Below are 12,770 nucleotides of genomic sequence, written 5' to 3'. Positions count from 1 at the left end.
TGACACGTCAGGGTCCACTCATTCAGACTGGTCTTACTCCCTCATTTATCAGAATACAAGCCTGAAACAATTTTGAAAGATGGTTGACATCTAGTGGAAGGCATAGGAACTGCAATTTGAGTCCTAAGTCAATGGATACTGTAATGGCATTGAATAGAAAACTACAAAACCAACAAAAAAAATACTTCCTGAATGGATTTTTCTCAGGTTTTCACCTTCCAAATCAGTTCTGTTATACTCACAGACACTATTTTAACAGTTTTGGAAACTTTATAGTGTTCTCTATCCATATCTACCAATTATATGCATATCATATCTTCTGGGCCCGAGCAGCAGGCTTTTTAATTTGGGCATGCTTTTCATGCAAAATTCCAAATGCTGCCCCCTACCCTAGAGAAGTTAATCCAGCCACAGTGTCCAATTTCAAAAAGGCTTTATGACGAAAGCACACCAAACGATTATGTTAGGTCAGAGCCAAGTCACAGAAAAACACAGCCATTTTTCCAGACAAAGAGAGGAGTCACAAAAAGCAAAAATAGTGAAAAAAATTATCAATAACCTTTGATGATCTTCATCAGATGACACTCATAGGACTTCATGTTACACAATGCATGTTGTTTTGTTCGATAAAGTTAATATTTTTATCAAAAAATCAGTAGTTCCAAAACATCCGGTGATTTTGCAGAAAACCACATCAATTTACAGAAATACCCATCATAAATGTTGATGAAAATACAAATGTTATGCATGGAACTTTAGATAAACTTCTCCTTAATGCAACCGCTGTGTCAGATTTCAAAAAATCTTTACCGAAAATGCACACCATGCAATAATCTGATTACAGCACTCAGAGACCAAAACAAGCCAAACAGATATCCGCCATGTTGTGTGGTCAACAGAAGTCAGAAATAGCATTATAAATATTCACTTACCTTTGATGATCTTCATCAGAATGCACTCCCAGGAATCCCAGTTCCACAATAAATGTTTGATTTGTTCGATAAAGTCCCTCATTTATGTCCAAATACCTCCTTGTGTTAGCGCGTTTAGTGCACAATCCAAAATCACGATGCGCAGGCAAGTCCATGCGAAAGTTCAGACGAAAAGTTATATTACAGTTCGTAGAAATATGTCAAACGAAGTATAGAATCAATCTTTAGGATGTTTTTATCATAAATCTTCAATAATGTTCCAACCGGAGAATTCCTTTGTCTATAGAAAAGCAATGGAACGCGAGCTAACTCTCACTCTCACTCTCTGAACGCGTGTCACGAGCTCATGGCACTCTGCCAGACACCTGGCTCAAACAGCCCTTATGAGCCCCCACTTCACAGTAGAAGCATCAAACAAGGTTCTAAAGACTGTTGACATCTAGTGGAAGCCTTAGGAAGTGCAATATGACCAATATCCAACTGTATCTTTGATAGGGCATAAGTTGAAAAACTACAAACCTCAGATTTCCCACTTCCTGGTTGGATTTTTTTCTTAGGTTTTTGCCTGCCATATGCGTTTTGTTATACTCACAGACATAATTCAAACAGTTTAGAAACTTCAGAGTGTTTTCTATCCAAATCTACTAATAATATGCATATATTAGCAACTGGGCCTGAGTAGCAGGCAGTTTACTCTGGGCACCTTATTCATCCAAGCTACTCAATACTGCCCCCCAGTCCCAAAGAAGTTAATCATACTGTATCAGCCTGAACCATACTGCACCATACTTTATCATACTTAATCATACTGTATCAGACTGTACCATACTGCACCATACTTAATCATACTTAATCATACTGTACCATACTGTACCATACTTAATCGTACTGTACCACACTACACCATACTTAATCATACTTATCATACTGTATCATACTGTACCATACTGTACCATACTTAATCATACTGTACCATACAGTATCATACTTAATCATACCCTACCATACTCTACCATACTTAATCATACTGTATCAGACTGCACCATACTTTATCATACTGTACCATACTGTACCATACTTAATCGTACTGTACCACACTACACCATACTTAATCATACTGTACCATACTGTACCATACTGTACCATACTTAATCATACTGTACCATACTTAATCATACTGTATCACAATGTACCATACTGTATCATGCTTAATCATACTGTACCATACTGTATCATACTTAATCATATCTACCATACTGTATCATGCTGTACCATACTGTATCACACTGTGCCATACTGTATCATGCTTAATCATACTGCACCATACTTAATCATGCTGTACCATACTTTATCATGCTGTACCATACTGTACCATACTGTATCATGCTTAATCATACTGTACCATACTTAATCATGCTGTACCATACTTTATCATACTGTACCATACTTTATCATGCCTACCATACTTATTCATACTGTCCCATACTTTATCATACTGTACCATACCTAATCATGCTGTACCATACTTTATCATACTGTACCATACTTGATCATGCTGTACCATACTTGCATCATACTTAATCATACTGTATCATACTTAATCATACTGTACCATACTTAATCATACTGTACCATACCGTACCCTAGTTAATACTATTCCATACATTCATAACTTTTCCTTCGCCTCTGGTGGACACATCCAGTATACTGTGTCATTGACACTGTTTTGTATACAACATTGTTCAATGTTTATTGTTCATACAACAGTTACATATTATTACGGGTATCTTGACTTTATAACATTGGTCTATAATGTCTATTTGGTTTGTTGTTGCAGAATGATATGGGTGGCCAGCGTAGTCTGGTCAATAAGTGGACCACCTTCCTGAAGACTCGTCTCATCTGTTCTGTGCCAGGCAGTGACGGCAGTGACACCTACTTTGATGAGCTCCGTAAGTAACCGTTAAAGTCTGAGTTTGTTATCTGATCCTAGCTCTCACTCCAGGCTATATCTGGGCAGGGGATATCTACACAACCAATGAAGATTCATCTGAGCTAAATGGACAGAGCGGGAGGTTATGTTTGTGTTTCTCTGACCTTTGACCTCTGACCTGTGTACCTGCCACAGGGGACGTATTCCTGCTGCAGACCAGGGACAGGAAGAACCCTCTGGTCTACACCGTCTTCTCTACCTCTAGGTCAGAGTTTAAACAAGGCGATGTATTGAGTTATTCTGTGTGTGTGTGTGTGTGTGTGTGTGTGTGTGCATGTGTCTTCCCACCCTGTGTGTTACTGTAGTTCCTGACTATGATAGTGTGTTGAATAATAGGCCTTGTCTCTAACTGTGCGTCCCCTGACTCCCAGCAGCAGTGTATTCAAGGGATCAGCTGTGTGTATCTACACCATGAATGACATCCGCAGAGCCTTCCTGGGGCCTTTCGCCCACAAAGAGGGGCCAAACTATCAGTGGGTCCCCTTCCAGGGCAAAGTCCCCTACCCACGCCCTGGCATGGTACGTAGCTCTGTGGAAATTTACTGAACGCAGATGGCTACCCGTTGTTTCCACAATTCACTGAACAGAAAATACATCCACCCCAACTCTGCAGGTTTTGCTGCGAAGACACAAAATCATTTTTTGTCGCAGGTTCAGGAATGGCTGAAGAATTGCAACCTTTACCTGGAGTTAACTCTACCAATAGCACTGCTGGGTGATCTGAAAAGTCATAGTCATTCGATCCATAAAATATTAATACTCTTATCAAAAAATGTCATCGTTAATTTACAATCTGAATAAACTATGAGAATAGAAAGGTTTAGAACTTCTGTCAAATAAATATTTCTGTCAGCTAGGAATCAAAACGGGATGGTCTTCAGAGATAGATGGGAGGGGTTGAGGGGAGCTGAAGATTTGGACTTAAAGCAAACAAAATGTAACTAATGTAAAATATACTGTCCGTAAAATGTATATAGTATGTATAAGATGGTGGTTGGGTTAGGGGACAATAATAAAGAAGTAAAATATATTTAAAAATATATATATTAAAATTATATATTTATTTACTAAATTATATATATATATATATATGTATGGGGGATTGGAAATGATGAAGACAATTGCATTGATAGAAACCACAATATATCTGCAATATTAAAGCTGATCTACCCACAAAAAAATATATATAAAAAATAAACAGGGATATCATAATAGACAATGACTCAAGTAAAAGTGAAAGTCACTCAGTAAAATACTACTTGAGTAAAAGTCTAAAAGTATTTGGTTATAATTATACTTCAGTGTGAAATGTAAAAGTATAAATAATTTCACATTTCTTATATTAAGCATTCCAGACGGCACAATTGTCTTGTTTTTTAAATTTATGGACAGCCAGGGGCAAACTCCAACACTCAGGACATAACTTACAAACAAAGCATTTATGTTTAGTGAGTCTGCCAGATAAGAGGCAGTAGGGATGACCAGGGAAGTTCTCTGTTTAGTGAGTCTGACAGATAAGAGGCAGTAGGAATGACCAGGGAAGTTCTCTGTTTAGTGAGTCTGCCAGATAAGAGGCAGTAGGAATGACCAGGGAAGTTCTCTGTTTAGTGAGTCTGCCAGATAAGAGGCAATAGGGATGACCAGGGAAGTTCTCTGTTTAGTGAGTCTGCCAGATAAGAGGCAGTAGGGATGACCAGGGAAGTTATCTCTGTGTGTGTGTGAATTGGACCATTTTTTGTCCTGCTAAAGCATTCGAAATGTAATGAGTACATTTGGGTGTCAGGGAAAATGCATGGATTAAAAAGTACATTGTTTTCTTTCGGAATGTAGTAGAGTAAAAGTAGTCAAAAATACAAAAAGTAAAATACAGACACCCCCAAAAACAATTTACATAGTACCCTAATGTATTTTTACTTAAGTACTTTACACCACTGCAAACAGACTCCCCAGAAGCAGCATAACTTTACCCCTGGTGTAAACAGACAGGCCTTTTTTCACACTCCTTTTCTCCCATTAGCCCCCATTACTTACAACCTCTCTGGGATATGTGGGACGCTAGCGTCCAACTTGGCCAGAAGCCAGAGAAAATGTAGAGCGCCAAATTCAAATAAATGACTATAAAAATCTAACTTTCATTAAATCACACATGTAAGATACCAAATTAAAGCTACACGTGTTGTGAATCCAGACAACATGTCAGATTTCAAAAAGGCTTTTCGGCGAAAGCAAGCGATGCCATTTTCTGAGCATAGCACCATAGTAAACAAACGAGAGAAAACATTTCAACCCTGCAGGCGCGACACAAAACTCAGAAATAAAAATATAAATCATGCCTTACCTTTGACAAGCTTCTTCTGTTGGCACTCCAATATGTCCCATAAACATCACAAATGGTCCTTTTGTTCGATTAATTCCGTCCATATATCCAAAATGTCAATTTATTTGGCGCGTTTGATCCAGAAAAACACCGGTTCCAACTTGCGCAAGTTGACGACAAAATATCTCAAAAGTTACCTGTAAACTTTGCCAAAACATTTCAAACTACTTTTGTAATACAACTTTAGGTATTTTTTAAAGTAAATAATTGATAAAATTGAAGACGGGATGATCTGTGTTCACTACAGGAAGACAATAAACTCAAGCATGCTTTCTGGTTTTGTACCTCTATCAAACAGTACACATGAAGTGACACTTGTTCAAGATGGCCGTAATTCTTTATTACACAAAGGAATAACCTCAACCAATTTCTAAAGACTAGTGACATCCAGTGGAAGCGGTAGGAACTGCAAGCAAGTCCCTTAGAAATCTGTAAACCCAATGAAAACTCATTGAAAAGAGGGTGACATAAAAATTAAAACATCTGAATGGTTTGTCCTCGGGGTTTCACCTGCTACATAAATTCTGTTATACACACAGACATGATTCAAACAGTTTTAGAAACTTCAGAGTGATTTCTATCCAGATCTACTAATAATATGCATATCTTATCTTCTGCGGATGAGTAGCAGGCAGTTGAAATTGGGCATGCTTTTCATCCAAAATTCCAAATGCTGCCCCCTATCCTAGAGAAGTTTTAAAGATACAGCATTTGACAGCGCAGTCAATGAAAATAATAAACATTAAGTTCATAGATCATAGAAACGCATATTCTCTACATACAATGTTTGGTCTAGGAATGACCTTTTACCCTTTTAACCTTTAGTTAGAGGACCATGTCTGTTTTTCACTTCAGACTCATTTAGATAGGCCTATATGTGTAACGTTTGTTACAGCCTGTTTTAACTCATTTTAACCTCCCGATAACCTCATAATAACCTTATAATAACCGCTGTGCTGTTACTCTGTTTGACCCCTTAGTGCCCCAGCAAGACGTTCGGCAGTTTCGAGTCCACGAAGGGTTTCCCTGACGACGTGATCCAGTTTGCGCGTCACCACCCTCTGATGTTTAACCCTGTATACCCCCTGAACCGCCGGCCAGTCTTCCTGAGGACCAACGTAGACTACAGCTTCACCCAGATCGCTGTGGACCGGGTGGGCGCCGCCGACGGGCAGTATGACGTCATGTTCATTGGCACAGGTAACTACTTATATGTAGCCCTTACTCGTTATGCTTAGATCTGTTTGTGCTCTTGCCAACTTCATTGCTGTCATTTTCAATCCAAACATTTTGCATGACAATTCCATTAGAAGTTGTCAAGAGAGCAGAAACAAACTGGCATCCACACTTATACACACTTATACTGATAACAGTGTAAGTGTGCTTTGTTTTCCCCACATTGGCACTTCTGTGTGTTATACTAAGTAGAGTGTATAAAATGAGCCGTGTGTATATGGAATAGTAAGCAGGGATAGAGTGTGTGATCCAGTCTGAAACCTGTCTGTGTTGTAGACAAAGGGACAGTGCTGAAGGTGATCTCTGTACCTAAAGAGAGCTGGAAGAACATGGAGGACCTGCTACTGGAAGAGCTAGAGGTGTTCAAGGTGAGAGGACCCATCCATCATGCGGCCTCCGTATGTAGAAATTATTGAGTATATTATGGAAGTATATAGTTGTGTTTATATTTAGGAGTGGGATAATTAACCATTTATTATTCTCTGCAGGATGCCTCATCCATCATTAACATGCAGATCTCCTCAAAGCGGGTAAGAGACACTTACCTCTAAAGAATCTGTTAAGCATCTTCTTAGGGGCATAGAAAGGTGGGGGAGAAAATACATTTGAAATGAGAAAAGAGCTAAGAGCTAACATAACATCCGAAGGATAGGCACCAATGTACGAGCTCTCCAAGATGAATTCCAATATATTTAATATCCATTTGACTGTATGTCACTAACATTGCTCCTCTATCTCTCTCTCTCTGCCCATAGCAACAGCTGTATGTGGGTTCAGACACGGGTCTGGTCCAGGTTCCTCTGCATCGCTGCAGTGTCTATGGGAAGGCCTGTGCTGAGTGCTGCCTGGCCAGAGACCCATACTGCGCCTGGGACGGCACCTCTTGCACCCGCTACCTTCCCAACACCAAACGGTACACAAATTTCCAAATTCTAACGTACAACCTAACATGCTATCTTCCCAACACCAGATTTTAAACAACCTACAGTATATGCTATTTGCCCAACAATAGACCCTAACCAACCTTACCCACTACCTTTAAAACTGTGAACATCACCAAACCTGATCCTCTACCCAGTCAACTCTAAACTCCCCAACCCTACTCTTAGTGTACATACCCCAATGGATTACTGCCCTAGTCATTATAATCACAAGAGATCCGACATAGCAACGCTTTGTACTATGTTCTATCAACACTTCACTTTGTTCTTATTTTCCAGACGTTTCCGTCGTCAGGACGTGAGGAATGGAGACCCCAACACCCTGTGTTCAGGAGGTAAGACTCTTTCACTCTGCTGTAACTCCCGAACTCAGACTTTCACAGAAATTAGGCGGATGTCAATAGGAGATTTGCAGAAAAGTTTTAGTTACACACTCTGATCTCAAGTTAGCAGTCAGCGCACTGTGACCAGGATCTAAGTCCCTCTCCCATGCTCCCACTCATAGAGGGCAGGGTGATTAGTGGGATTCTGTGCCATAATCTCTCTTTGGCCCGTGCCAAAGCCACATCCTGACCTCACTCACCCCTACATCCCAGACTACAATAGAGCATTCTGTCACTCACAATGACATGAATTATTATACAAATTACCCAAATGGCACGACATGGTGATTTCACACAATTATGTCATATCATGTGCTCAGTGAGGGTGTTGCACAAGAAAGGGAAAGGTCTGTGTGATTATCTCAGAGTTTGGATGGCATAGTAACACCCATGCACTTTTACTTACACTACTGGAAATAATAATTTGTCAACCTCAAGATAAAATAAATGTTGAATAAAATTGCAATCTCACATTATCTGATGGGGTACAGACCACCACAAGCACCGCGTGGCAGAGAGGAGGCTGTTTGGGGTGGAGGGGAGCAGTACCTTCCTGGAGTGTATCCCCAAATCCCTGCAGGCCAGAGTTACCTGGACCTTCCAGAAACACCCCCACAACCCCAGGGAAGAGGTGAGAGCACATAGAGGGAGGTATGAAACTACTAGGCAAAATTACAGTTAACGGCTGTACAGTCGAGAGGTCATTCATAGTAACTCTTTCCCCTCCAATAATTATTTTTTTTAAGTGATTTTTGGTTCACATGGACTGTTTCAAGCTCTAATCTTCAGTTGTGTGTGCTTTAATCATCCAGCTGCGTCTAGATGACCGTGTCCTGCACACAGAGCGGGGACTGTTGGTAAGGAGGGTACTGAAACGTGACACGGGCCTCTACCAGTGCCACGCCATGGAGCACGGCTTCACCCAGACCCTACTGGACATCACACTGGAGGTAGTACCCTCCTCTTCCTCCTCCCCCTCTCCACCCGCTGACCCTCTCCTCCGATTGGACCCCCGTAGCGGCGGCCCACCCTCCACCAGTCAGAAGATGTGGTACCGGGACTTCATGCAGCTGGTGGACCACCCCAATCTTAGCACCGTGGACCAGATCTGCGAGCAGGTCTGGGCGCGCAAGAATGCCCAATCGGGAAAGAGCTTCCCGGCTTCTCCTGCCAAACAGGCCCCGCCCCTCGGCCCTGTGGTCCAGGCCCCTAACAAGAAGTGGAAGCATCTTCAGGACATCCGCAAGGGGAGGAACCGCCGAACCCACGATGGGAAGCCCTCCCCACGAGCACCGCGAAGCGCAGGGGAGTAACAACAGTCAGAGAGAGGAGAAGGAGAGGGACTGATACAGACAGAGTTTAGGGAGAGAGGAAAACAGAGGAGGAAAAGATAGGGACAGAGACTGATAGAGACCAAGGACTTATGGAGGGGGTCAACCACACACACACAGCACCTCCTTCTTTGTGAATATTTACCTTCCGACACCCCACTATCTACTGCCCCATGATGCTTCACTCTTCCCTGACAACTGACTCCTGACTACCACCCCTTGCTTGTATTGCCTCCTATTAATACACCATCCTAATTCTATCTGCCCCAGCTGTCAGTCACTTTGTATGCACTCTGCTGGAGAGCTTCTGATAGAGACCTCACCACAGCAGAATAAACTGAACAGACAGCCAGACAGACAGACAGACAGCCAGACAGACAGCCAGACAGACAGACAAGTTAAAGGATGGCTCAGTGTGTGTAACTCAATCTCTCAACGGAAATACAACTGGCTCGTAACTGGAATATCAGAACGGAAACAGACATACACACATTTACAACCCATGATGACAAGGAATTTGATGATGATGTGGATGACAAATCGTGAGATGGACAAAAACAATGGGATCAAGACAGAATACACATAACTCCAAATGCAGATTGATCCACGTAGATATAATCACATTTCACGTGTTTTATATGCAAAGATAACATAATGTAGACGTGTGCTTTGTGGTAGAGCTAGGCTTTGATATACTTCTTAGCATTTTGGTCCAAACAACTACAGATTGGAGAAGGCACTATACTGTCATTCCAGTGTATATAGAGTACTCACCATGAGGGTAGATTCTGAAGCAGAGAGAGTGTACAGGATCAATAGAATGGTTCTATTGTGATTTTGTTTTACAAAATGGCTGACAAGGTAGAGCAAGTGGAAGGTATTCTACATATATGTTCATGGGGTGACAAGAAACATGTTTTGTGTTTTATTTAGTCTTTTATTTAAATGACCTGTGTGTATTTTCTGATTGTAATGACTTGTGTTGTGTGCTGACACAATTACATGTGGGAGTTGAGATGGTACTAGTGACAGACTGCACAACATCAATGTGTAGGTGGGATTGCAAGGCCTTGTGAAAGAATAGTAGACTTTAAATACGACATCCCATCTTTGGGCTAAAAGCATGATATTTATGTGTGAAAACATCTTGATTCTTACTCTAAATGGTACCTACTTTGTTCTTTTACACTGTTTATGTAGATGTGTGTGTCTGTGTGCATGTGTGTGTGTGCGTGTGTGTGTGAGTGTGTGCATGTGTGCGTGTTGGCAAGAGAGCTGAAGAGTGTTTCTGGTCAATTCCCTGCTATGTAATATGTCCATCATATCATCAACACATACAGACAAATATCACCACTGAGGTGCCAAGAATTGCAAAAAATGACAGTTTTGTCTGAATTCAAGGACAATAATCAGGTACAATAAAACAAAATGATAAAGTACAGACATAAGAACTCCCCTCCTTGCTGCTTTTTCTGTAGGCCCGTCTCTGTGTGTCAATTACACAGGATACTGTTGCTGCCTTGTGTTCAGCAAAACCTGTTTGTCCTCTGTGAAGTGGTGTGAGTAGAGCGCAACCTAGTGATTTTTCCGTGTACAGACCTGGCCTGGTTCAAGGACGTTCTGTGGTGATTCAATATACTGACATATAGTCTGTTGTGAAAGACAAGTGGCTTTGTAATATAAAACATGCTTTTACTTTTTCCCTTATCCCAATGGAATCTACGAGAGCGTTTAGATGTATTAAATCCTGTCTGTTATTTATACCTGCTTTATAAACATGTCATTATTAATAAGTTAAGTGGACTGTAGTTTTGTGCTCTTTAATTGCATGACCAATGTTAGTGGCTACATATGGACATTGGAGACTTTGGCTGCCTCCCTAAATGGTACCCTATTCCCTAAAGTGCACTGCTTTTGACCAAGGCCTACAGGGTTCTGGTCAAAAGCAGTGCACTATGTAGGGAATAGGGTGCCATTTGGGACATACTCTTTGAGATAGCCCAAAGGTCTGCAGATGGCGATATTGAGTCATTTCATCTTACCGTCCAAATGGAATGGAATGCAGCCGGCTGTACACTCATGTCCCACGTCGACCTGTTCCTACATAAAACATTCTCCATTCAGGCTACAAATGTATACATTTCATCCTTAACTTGACTTAATGGTGAGAAAGCAGATAGAAATAGGGAAAATATGCATACTTTATGAAACACCATTTTAATGCTAGTGCTGGATATCGTGTTTAGCCAATCAGGTTGCAGCAATACGCAACATCCAAATATAATAAAATCAAATTGTATTGGTCACATAAACATATTTAGCAGATGTTATTGTGGGTGTAGCTAAATGCTTGCGTTTCTAGCTCCAACAGTGCAGTAGTATCTCACAATTCACAACAATACACACAAATCTAAAAGGAAAATAATGGAATTAAGGAATATATAAATATTAGTACTAATATTTAGCTACTCTACCATGATGGTGGAAAATAGTGTTTCATAGTGAAAGTACGCATATTTTCCCTGTTTTTTCTCTCTACCTTCTCGCAATTAAATTGGGTTAAGGAGCAAATGGACGCCTTAGCAGCCTGAATGGAGAATGTTTTATGTACGATCCGTTGCAGGGGGATGGGAGTGTGTACATTCCCTTTGGATGGTAGGATGAAACGACTCAATATCGCCATGTGCCGGCCTTTGGGCTACTTCTGAGAGGTGCGACTGAGTTGAGAAAGCACAATGTCAATATGGTTATGCTATGTATTTATGTGTGCAGATAAGCTAATATGATGTGGAGGATTTGTTTTGTTTTCTTGTAGAGACTAAGGGCTCTATTCAATCTGTATTGCTGAAGCGGTAGAGTTTGCACACTAGAAATGTTAAGGCAGTTTCCGATTGAGCTGCCTTTAAATTTCAATCACGCTGTAATGCTGAACTTCTGTGATACGGATTGAATAGAGCGCTTATATTTGTACCATAGGCCTACACATTCTCCCAAAAATACCATCATTTAAAAAATCTTTCTGTAAATGTTGATCCGGTTGTCCAATTAGCATCATTGTTCTTTACACTGCCCTCCAATCGCTGATCCTTTCTATTCCTTGCTATGTTACGCACCCCAACATTATTTCTGAGAGAGAAAGAGCGTGTGTGTCTGTGTGCGTGCGTGAGTGTTTTGTGTATATTTGGGGGAAAGGAGAGCTGATATTGGTTAAAGAGGAGAGGTGGTCTGTGAAGACAGTTCAAAGTTCAAGGCCAAAGTTGACATGGTGCACTGTATTACTTCCAAAGTTCTTTGTGGATTGTTATGTCAGATTGTTTTTAACACAATAAAATACCCAGTTACTTTACATCTGAGGAGTTTATTGTCATATGTCGTCTACTATGTTTTACACTACTACTGAGTATTACAGCACAACAATGGTATTTAGGCCTGCAGCCTTACATCAACAGCCAACAACTATGCAATTCCTATTTCGTACACAGGATGGCATCCCTGTATCGACAGAGGAGAGGGGGGGCTCTGTGCCTGTACTGTGGGGAAGTGGGAGCCCCGTTTCACTCTCCTCTTCCCATTATCT

The 12,770-nt window shown here is 40.9% G+C and overlaps 1 protein-coding gene across 2 annotated transcripts in view; it reads left to right on the top strand.

Moving 5' to 3' along the window:
• Positions 1-12,539, top strand: part of LOC139368729 (sema domain, immunoglobulin domain (Ig), short basic domain, secreted, (semaphorin) 3B) — an 89,644-nt gene extending 77,105 nt beyond the window's left edge. The window contains exons 9-19 of one of the 2 annotated variants that reach the window (XR_011627012.1): positions 2,770-2,884; positions 3,061-3,130; positions 3,300-3,444; positions 6,283-6,502; positions 6,815-6,906; positions 7,027-7,068; positions 7,294-7,451; positions 7,759-7,814; positions 8,354-8,493; positions 8,675-11,063; positions 11,162-12,539. Coding sequence is in view for 1 of the 2 variants with exons in the window: in XM_071108022.1 (XP_070964123.1) it covers positions 2,770-2,884; positions 3,061-3,130; positions 3,300-3,444; positions 6,283-6,502; positions 6,815-6,906; positions 7,027-7,068; positions 7,294-7,451; positions 7,759-7,814; positions 8,354-8,493; positions 8,675-9,175 (1,539 nt within the window). In the remaining variant the exon portion in view is untranslated. Of the gene's footprint in view, positions 1-2,769; positions 2,885-3,060; positions 3,131-3,299; positions 3,445-6,282; positions 6,503-6,814; positions 6,907-7,026; positions 7,069-7,293; positions 7,452-7,758; positions 7,815-8,353; positions 8,494-8,674 lie in introns of both variants that reach the window. The other variant, XM_071108022.1, reaches the window with a different exon arrangement.
• The last annotated feature ends 231 nt before the right edge of the window (positions 12,540-12,770 follow it).

The sequence above is a fragment of the Oncorhynchus clarkii genome, chromosome 16 (assembly GCF_045791955.1).
Source record: "Oncorhynchus clarkii lewisi isolate Uvic-CL-2024 chromosome 16, UVic_Ocla_1.0, whole genome shotgun sequence".
NCBI classification, from domain to species: Eukaryota; Metazoa; Chordata; class Actinopteri; order Salmoniformes; family Salmonidae; genus Oncorhynchus; species Oncorhynchus clarkii.
Note: the sequence above shows the minus strand (reverse complement) of the source record. Positions and strands in the feature narration are given on the sequence as shown.